This window comes from Stegodyphus dumicola, chromosome 10, assembly GCF_044657685.1.
Source record: "Stegodyphus dumicola isolate Sdum_Otavi_A_Nest chromosome 10, ASM4465768v1".
In the NCBI taxonomy this organism is placed as follows: domain Eukaryota; kingdom Metazoa; phylum Arthropoda; class Arachnida; order Araneae; family Eresidae; genus Stegodyphus; species Stegodyphus dumicola.
Window position 1 is genome coordinate 45286903 of NC_140777.1, and position 10239 is coordinate 45297141.

Below are 10239 nucleotides of genomic sequence, written 5' to 3' on the forward strand. Positions count from 1 at the left end.
ATTTATAAACACCCTGTATATCTTTAGTAGCGCGTTCGGGAGACATGTGTGTGTGTGTGTGTGATTACGGCAAAGCCTCGAGGGCTATCTGCCTAATGTATGGGATGCCTTCGTGGAGGACTTTCTAAGGGGAACTGGCTCATTCGGGAGACATGAAAAACGCAAGTTAATTTTCTTCAATCGGCGCAGTAGAACGGTAGGTATAGAAGTATCCCCCCTTTTTTATATGCAAAGAGTACATTATGTTCCATACTGTAATGCAAATAAATCACAAATTGAACACAATTACATAACCTTAGTAGGCTGAGAAAATTGCAAATGATTATATTGACTATTTTCAGTAATTTACAAATTTCAAATATCCCGGAAGTATTTTAATACCTTGAGAATCCCGGAAGTATTTTAATACCAGAAAGATTATAACTTCTTATTGAATTGTAATATTACATTCATGTCACTCTATGACGTTATATCAAAGTCGCAGTGTGACTTCACAACAACATTGCAGTATAACTTCAATACAACGTCGCAGTGTGACTACACATCAATGTCGCAGTGTGACGTCACATAAACGTAGCAATATGGTGTAATAAAAAGTGGACGTTAAGACATAACGATAACGATTAGTATAATATGTTTGCAATGTCACAGTGACGTCACCATGTTGCTGGGGATAGAAGAGTGAAAATTGCATGAGTAATTTTCACTCTTCTATCCCCAGCAACATGAGAGTCAATTAAGTTTAAGTTAAGAGTCAATTAAGTTTAAACCTGATATCTTAACACTGAAACAGAGAAGGGGGATATAGTCACAGAAACAAGATTCCCAGTTAAACTTCATTCTTATTTTTCTAAAAGGTGTGACGTTTCTGTTTGTTACCTTATTATTTTAACTGTACTAGCACTTTTCGCTAGCTCTCAGCAGGATATAAATGAGATACGTGGTATATATAAAAATAGAGTTCTTGAAAATTAAGCTTTGTCAGGGACGCTAACAGTTGCGATATTTCTTCTCCCAATTCTTAAGAACTACTTAACTAGCGTCCCAATTCTTAAGAACTACTTAAACAACATTAGCTTTTTCCCCAGCCAAGTTACCCTAGCAATTAATAGTTTAGAAGTGAGTCATTACTTATTATGCTGCGCATTTGTAAATCTACAGCTTAAATTACTTTAAAATTTTAATTTACGTTTTATGTTAGCTGAATTCCGCATGCTGCGGGGATAATTTCTTTAAGCACAAGTCGTATATTTTGGAAGTCAAAGTTTTAAATAAAAGGGTTCGTTTAGACAAGGGTTACGTTACTACAAGGTTTGCTCTTCTCGACCAAAGTCAAAAAGCGTGGTGATATAGTTCGGTGTCTCAAACGCAACCTTGGCTGGCATTCTGCCAAAACACGTAGACTCGTCCAAAAGGGGTGTTATTACTTGCTGCGAACGTGAAAGATCACGTGAAGACGTCCGGAAAGAGAGAATTTATATGCTCGAAGGGAAAGAAGTCCCCATCCTTCCACCCTATTTTGAGAATAATTCGGTCCGAATGGTATGCGTGATTGCGCTCATGGTCGCGGATGAGGCGGTCGAAATATATCAATGTGCTTGACTCTTAAAATCCTGCTTCCATTCATGCAGTACGAAGCTTTGCGTATGTGGTTCTTCAATCAGCGAAGAACTGACTTTGGTTGACATCTGTGATGCGCTGACGTCACTACCTCCAGTGTCGGAAAAGAAATGTTTAATCTTGAAAGAGCGTACTATCTACTTACCCTGTTTAAACCTGCTTCTGACATTGTTGTTACTTTCACAGACGGGATGGCAAGTGATTGGACACTTTCAGTAGGGACCAAGTTAAGCTAATTGAAAAGTGGAACTCTACAAAGGCAGCATCTTTGTTTCTACAGCAATTCATTTAATCTCCACGGTTACCACAAATGAATTTACAAGCATTTTTAAATTTACAGGAATAATGTTGGGGACGATGACCACGGTTGACTCAAAATCCCGGTTAATACCAGAGCAGTTAATAAAACATAGAATAAAGAAATATCTCATATTATTATTAAGAGAAAAATGGCGTTACAAATTTACTTTTATTTTCATGCAATTTAAGGTATAGAATAAGATTACGTTTGATTACATAAATTAAATCAATATTCAAAACAAAAAGAGCATACTGTAAATAACGGAAAAATAAACATCATTGAAAATGAAGATAGTTTAAAAGACCTTAAAAGAACAATTCACCGAAGCCAGTGAAACCGATGTATGCACCAAGGTGCAGAATTTAGAGGCGCCAATGTTCTTAGACTTCAGAGCAAGAACGAACAGCAAAATTTAGGACTTGCAGAGATCACACCAAAATGCAAAGTACCTAGAGCTGGCCCTGGCTTTCTTTATCTCTTTAGGCTGATAGTTTGTGATGATAATTTTTCACTCTTTCAAATAAACAAACAACTTTTTTTTTTCTTTTTGTCAGGACTCAGCTAAACCACAAGCCGGCTAATCTGCCCCCTATTAAATTGGGAGGCAACTTTTCTTGAGGTATTGCTTATCCTGAGGTTAAGGTATAATCAAATCTAAAGGTATCATCATGGTATAATCAAATCTGCCCTTCATTTGATAAACTCTGTAGACTTTCTTTCCTTTCAATATTAAACTTTCCTTCTTCAGCATCTCATATTTAAGGTACATTAGATCCTATTATTTTTTCTTTCATCTCTTAAATCAACTCGCTTAAATCAACTTAAATCAACTCGCTCCTTTCCAAATGTTTCAAATAATAAGTTTTTTCATATTATGTTCTTACACCCTTTAAACCAGCGTATCTCAAACTTTTTCAAAGGGGGGGGGGCACTTTATAAATTAGAATGTTCCTGCGGACCACCTTACTCTTGTTTGCTTCGAAAGCAATTGGAATGCATTACTTCGAAAGCAATACATTCGAAGCAGTGTGTGTTACTATCAGTAGACTGATATTTCTAAAATACACTTCATTAAAATTCGCTTCATTTTACAAAAGTATTAAGTAATCCAGTTAACAGAAAAAAACTGATATTTATTTTAAAAATTCAAGGCTGTTAAAGTTTGGATAATCTTTATCTTATTTACTAAAAATTAAATAAATATTGACACTAACATTAATGTTATGGATAAGCCCGCCAATTCTTGCATAGCTATTCTATACTTGGATATGAATGCTGATAAGCAGCATAACAGTCATACGTAGGTAGGTAACGGGTAATAAATTTCATAAAATGTCAGTCTTGGAAGCAAATGTGGTAGACGATGATTGCCATGTGTAACATCCAAGCTCTGAGATTTTCAGCTATAGTGTGGCACAAGCAGTTAATCTGAAAATTAATATTTGGGACCACAAGGCCAGGCTTCAAGAATCACTTGTGGTTCTCGGGCCGCAGACTGAGAAACTGCTGAAATTCTGTTCCCTAAAATATTGTATACTAGATCTGCAATCATTGGTAATCATAAAATCCCCTGTATTGCCAATTATGACCGCGCATTTAAAGTAAATCGCTTAAGGGGAGTCATCACCTTTGCACAACACAAAAAGTAAGAATTTTGATCGATTTTCGAGTTTTAATAAGTCAAATTGTTATCGTCATAGATATATGAAATTTTCAGTGTGCCATTTCTATACATAGATAATTATGTTTCTTGATTTATTTTACTAATAGTGTATAAAAATTTGTTTTATACAGAAAAAATAATCAGTATTTCCCCCAAAATTTAAAATTTGTACTAAAGCACTGCGCGCAAACTGACAGTAATACAAATCTAGTTACAGTAATAATTTTTACAATTTTGTGATGAAACATTATTAGGTATGATTCTACACCTATTTAAAAATTTTAAAATATCAATGAATATTAACACCATTACAATAAGATCTTAGAAAACAGAAAAAGTGTTAAAAATTTTTTCATTAAAATTTTATAAATATTTAAAAAATAATTTTTCAAAGAAAAACGTAGATGCATTTTTTCAGCAATATCATTATGTACTTACCCTGAAATTTTTAAATCAATAGCTATGATAGATTTTTTTAAAGAGTGCGCGCAAGTATGAAAATCACCATTTTGAGAAAAATGGTTTTAAAGTGCGAAACTTTTCAATATATTTTCTCTCAAATAACACTAAAACAGTTTAAAACTGCCCACCTGCATACTGCATACCCTCCTGTTCTTCAATAGCTGTTACTGCAGCAAGTTTGGCTCCTTTTTTTACTCTGCAAGCATTTACTGTAGACATCTCTGCCTTTAATTCGGCTGACTGAATACGACGTTGATCAGTGTAAACCTGACTGCATTATCACCAATTCGATATCCAAGTTCATTCCTAGTATGTAATCGCCCAGCTTGACCTTCGCTGTATATAATAACTGCCTCATTTACCCTCATTTACTGCTGTCTTAACATTATAACCACACCCGGAAGTTTTAGGACGCAATTTCCAAATCAAAGATTCAATGATTGATTTGGATTCTGTGTTTGTCCTCCTAAACACTCTTTTAGTAATAATGACACACTAATACCTTTAAATATATCTTTGACAGCATCCATTACAGGTGGTGGAATTCAATTTTTATATTTGCATGATCTCAGATTTACACTCGCACTCGCTCTGTTTACAGTTTCTAAAAATGCAAAAAATAAATAAATAAATAAAATAAAATAAAATTCGATTTTTCGAACGTGTAAAGGTGATGACTCCACTTAAATGGATGATACATATCATTTCGACCAAACACACCCCATGGCTACAAGGTGCCCTTGCAGTTCAATGCTATCAAAAAATATAATAATTTGAAAGCGAAAATGCAAATTATTTAGAAAAAACAAGAAATTTATTTAGCATAATGAATACAAATTATATTTTCGCGTACATAAAAAAATCATTTAAACAAACAAATTTTATTAGTCAAAAAAATCTACGAAATATGTTGGACTATTCTATATGGTATGCCATTCAATACACTTTTTAGCGCAAAGGAGCGATCTCCAAAAGCGATTTTCCGTCAAATCACTATAAAAACGTCGTTTCACTTTTCATTCGAGTCTCTTGCCATTCGGCAAAATGTAAGATATTTATTTTTCATACTGAATAAGCCTATTGTGGATTAGCAAACTAAGTTGTCTGAAAGCAACAGATGTCGTTCTTAAGAATATTCGTTTCTTACTTTTGAATAGAATTGGTTTAAATAATAAATAAAAATGCATTTAATAGAATGAAGACACAGAATGACGTTATTTATTTTTTATTATTTATTTCATATTCTGTAGAATTTTAATGACGTTTTTATTGACAAACTCAGTTATTTAAAAGTGAGCACTGGCAACACGGTACCGAATAAATCATTTTTATCTTCAGCTCGTGGGACTGTCTACCAGAAATTCTTAAGATATGCTTTTTTTTTAACATTTTGTGATTTTGCTTTGAATTGAATTTTATGTGGCGCAAGTGTGAAGATTGTGATATTGAATAAATCAACTTAACGCACAAAAGCGTTAATAATAAAAAGACAAAAAAAAATTTTTTTAAGCCATTTTTCTAAGAAAAATTCAATATTGATATGATAAAGTGATAAAAGACTGAAAAAAAAAGAAAAGAAAAGAAAAATGTATGCTAACACTCAACACTGCATCGGAAATTCTGAATATATGCTGCTATCCAGCTTTTAAAATTTTTGTGATTTTGCTGTTGAACTGTATATGGCGTAAGTGCGAAGAAAACGATGCTTAATAACAAAGCTAAAAAGGAAAAAAAAAAAAAAGTTATAAAAGACCTTAGCAAACCCTTTTGGGCAACTAATTAAAATTTAGAACATTTTAGATTTTTTTTTAATTCTTCAAGTTTTAGCCGCAGCAGAATTTTTAATCACATCTTTTATATCTGAAATATCCATAATACCACTTTCTATTAAAATCATTGACAAATCAGTAAGACGTTTTTTCTGATGCTATTTATTCAAATAATTTTTCATTAATTTCAGCTTTGTAAAACTCCTTTCACCGGTAGCTATTTATTCAAAGGTAATATTAAATAAATATGCAATCCTAGAAAGCATTTGAAAATTACCTATAAATTTACATCTATATATAACCGTAGATATTGATTTATTTCCTTCTTACTTTAAAAAAAAAAAAAAAAATTCACATTAAAAAACAGCATTTTATTTATTTAATCGATTACAAAGAACATATGTACTATCCGCTTTTTAAAATTTTATATAGCAGGGGTGGTCATGCTTTACACCAGCGGGAGTTGCAAGATAATTCAGGAATATTCAAGAGCCGCAAGTAGATTTCCTCGTAGCCACAATTTTAAAGTATTAAAAAAGTTCTTTACTAGTAAAAAAACGCTTGAAGTAAATAAACAAGGATTCTGTAGGTCGAAAATAGTCGGCTTTTAGTTACCATCTTTATTACCAAAAAATCTTATTGAACTTTCTTTCAATTCAGGAAAGTACTATATTCCTTTGCTTTAAAATTTTAAAGTTTTTTCGTCTGGTTTCTCTCTGTTGCCAAAATGTTCAAATCAATAACTATTTTCCTCTTCTTTTTTTCTTTTTCTTTTACGAGAGTAGTTGCCAACAAATTTAAATACATATTATCGAACATTTTAATTTTATCATTTTTACAAATTACCGTGTTGCTACGTAACGACACAATCCCTTAGGTACTAGTAAGTAGATAATCTTTATTATTTTCTAAAAATTTTAAACTTTACATTAATAAAAAAAGAAAAATATTTTTATTGCATATCTACATCATACACAGCTTTTATATTACTGTTTCTTAAATCACGTCATATTCTCTGTAGACATATTAGAATTCTATACATTCTACAAATAAAAAAATATAATTTCTCACAATGAAAGAAAATAAACACTACAAATTTAGAACACAAAGCAATGCTTCACACACACACATATTATCAATGAACTCATATTATCAAGTGCAATTGCGATAGCAAATACTACGTATTAAAATAACAAAGTAAAAATTATTTATAGGGACAAAGTTTACAGTTTTGCTACTATTGAGTATATCGTCGGATTATCGATATTTTTCGGAAAGCATTACAACATATAAAAAACAAACAATTAAAAATACAATTTAAATACAAAAAACAAAGATTTGTAAAGTATAACTTGCAATTAAAACAACAATAAAATTTAAAATACACAAACGATACATTAAAGATTGCATATAAAATACGTTACATTACTGTTCGGCATAACATATAGCCTCGCTTTGCCCATGTGACAAGGATTTGTATCCGCTCGAGAAACATCAAAGAATTGTAAAAACTTGGTGTCCATGTACACATCGATTTATTTTCACTCAAAAAGAGGAAAAAAATCAAAGAATTGCAAAAACTCGGCATTGCGCACTGCCTTGGCTTTGTCCATGTGCACGTCGATCTATTTTTACTTACATTAGAGAATAACATTAGAGAATTGCAACAAACATTAGAGAATTGCACAAACTTGGCATCGCGCACAACCTCAGCATTGCGGGCTACATTGGGTTTGCCCATGTACACATCGATCTATTTTCACTACAACCTCGGCTTCGCGCACTGCATTGGCTTTTCCCATGAGCACGTCGATCTATTTTCACTTAAAAAACATCATAGAATTGCACAAACTCTTCATCGCGCACAACCTCGGCATTGCGCACTGCATTGGCTTTTCCTATGTACACGTCGATCTATTTTCACCTAAAAAAAATTAGAGAATTGCACAAACTCTTCATCGCGCACTGCATTGGCTTTTCCTATGTACACGTCGATCTATTTTCACTTAAAAAAATCAGAGAATTGCACAAACTCGGCATCGCGCACAACCTCGGCATTGCACACTATATTGGCTTTGACCACGTACACATTGATGTATTTTCACTTAAAAATCATCAGAGATTTGCACAATCTCGGCATCGCGCACTGCATTGGCTTTTCCCATGAGCACGTCGATCTATTTTCACTTAAAAAACATCAAAGAATTGCACAAACTCGGCATCACGCACAGCCTCGGCATTGCGCACTGCATTGGCTTTTCCCATGAGCACGTCGATCTATTTTCACTTTAAAAAAAATCAGAGAATTGCACAAACTCGGCATTGCACACTACATTGGCTTTGAAAATGTACACATTGATGTTTTTTCACTTAAAACTAAAAAACATCAGAGAATTGCACAAACTCGGCATCCCGCTCAACATCAGCATTGCGCACTGCATTGGCTTTTCCCATGAGCACGTCGATCTATTTTCACTTAAAAAACATCAGAGAATTGCACAAACTCGGCATCACGGACAGCCTCGGCATTGCGCAATGCATTGGCTTTTCCCATGAGCACGTCGATCTATTTTCACTTTAAAAAAAATCAGAGAATTGCACAAACTCGGCATTGCACACTACATTGGCTTTGACCATGTACACATTGGGCATCGCGCTCAACATCAGCATTGCGCACTGCATTGGCTTCGCCCATGTACACATTAGTCTATTTTCACTTAAAACATCAGAGAATTGCAAAAACTCTGCATTGGCTTTGCCCGTGTACACATCGATCTAGTTTCATTTAAAAAAAACACCAGAGAATCGTACAAACTCGGTATCCCGCACAACTTTGGCATTACGCAATGCATTGGCTTTGCCCATGTACACATCGACTTATTTTCACTTAAAAAACATCAGAGAATTGCATAACCTCAGCTTTTCCTATCTTCTAGGACTGAGCCAAAAAGATAACAAAATATTAAAACTAAGCAACTTTAAAACGAAGCATACAAGAAAAAATTTTTCACTTATCCCTTTTCAGGAAAAAGTCTTTTTGAGGGGATTTAGAAATGCATATATTGAATTTAACTCAGGTGGAAACCCTTTCGGACCACCCCTCCATCTTTAAGAAAATTGACTAACGTTTTAACCGCCGTTTCCGAATTATATATGCAGAAAAATGGCAAAAACCCACAAGGAAAAAAAAAAAAAAAAACCTCGATTAAAGAACCACCACATATGAACATTATTGAAAGCTTTCAGATTTTACATTACGTCCAAAGGGGCTTTTTTTAACGTTTTATGTGTTACCTTTATTTCTCGAATATGTTCTTCGCACTTAAATCATAAAATTCAGTTCAACAGCAATATCGCAAAATAACTTTAAAATGAGCATAGCTTTAGAATTTCCTATACGCAGTTTCGCGCTTAGGAGATAAAAATTTTTTTGTTTCTCCGTACTGTGTTGCCATTGCTGGCTTTGAAATCTTTGAGTTTGTTAATCAAAATTTCGTTAAAATTTTACAAAATATGATACAGATAAAAAAACAGATTCCAAATTTGGGCTTCCAGATGCCCATATGCGGTTAGAAACGTACGTTATTCAAAATTTGATGGCTCTAGGTACCGTTGTTTTATCACAATGAGAGAAACATTTATGAAGATTTTTCAATATTTGATTTCATTAAATATAACACAAGGCGATAACATTTAGTGGCAACAGAATAAAATCACAGCTTCAAAATATCGGGTTAGCCATGTTGGCAAATTTATTATCCATTCAAAAAAATTCGCCAAGCAGTGGGCTAAACCGCATTTCAGCCCACAAGTGCTAATAAATATTCCAACATGCGTCAAGTTTTAAATTGAAATTTACACAATTCCCCTCCCCCTTCTTCTCTAAGACTAAACATCACAAAATTAACCTTCATTTACGAATGAGTTGGCATTTGCAATTCAATTCGCATTCGCAATCAGTTTCTGAAGAAATAATTTGAATATACTGATAAAAATGAATCGACTTACTTCTCCCAATTGTCGAAATCAACATAAAAGCGTACAGAAAAAATCTCATATTCAAAACAGAGATAGCTTCCCAAAAAAATCGATTTTTAAAAATTGATTTCAACGAATATACGCAGAGGTCTGAGTAATGATAAAAAACGACCCTAAATCAGACAAAATCTCAGATGATAATATTTATTTGATATATCGTCAAATGAAGAGTTAATCAAAGAATATAAAAAGCAACCGAAATACACTTAATGCACTTTATTTAAAAGCACGTTTATTTCACGCTATATATTTTTTTTTTATAATTTTAATTTACAAAGGTGCTACGAGCTTGCAGTATAAAAGCTCCAATAACTTAATATCTGGTAAATGGCAACGGTTAGAATTCTGCTGAGAACTTACTATGTTTCTACAAACATTTCTGCCAA

General features: G+C 33.2%; 1 protein-coding gene across 4 annotated transcripts in view; it reads right to left on the reverse strand.

The window, feature by feature from the left end:
- Window positions 1–9978, reverse strand: part of LOC118201556 (uncharacterized) — a 28315-nt gene extending 18337 nt beyond the window's left edge. For 2 of the 4 annotated variants that reach the window (XM_035373670.2, XM_035373669.2), the window contains exon 1: window positions 9824–9978. In XM_035373670.2, the coding sequence (XP_035229561.1) occupies window positions 9824–9872 (49 nt within the window). In that variant the 5' untranslated portion in view covers window positions 9873–9978. Of the gene's footprint in view, window positions 1–4174; window positions 4337–9823 lie in introns of those variants that run through there. The other 2 variants (XM_085826058.1, XM_085826057.1) reach the window with 2 other exon arrangements.
- Window positions 9979–10239: the final 261 nt, after the last annotated feature.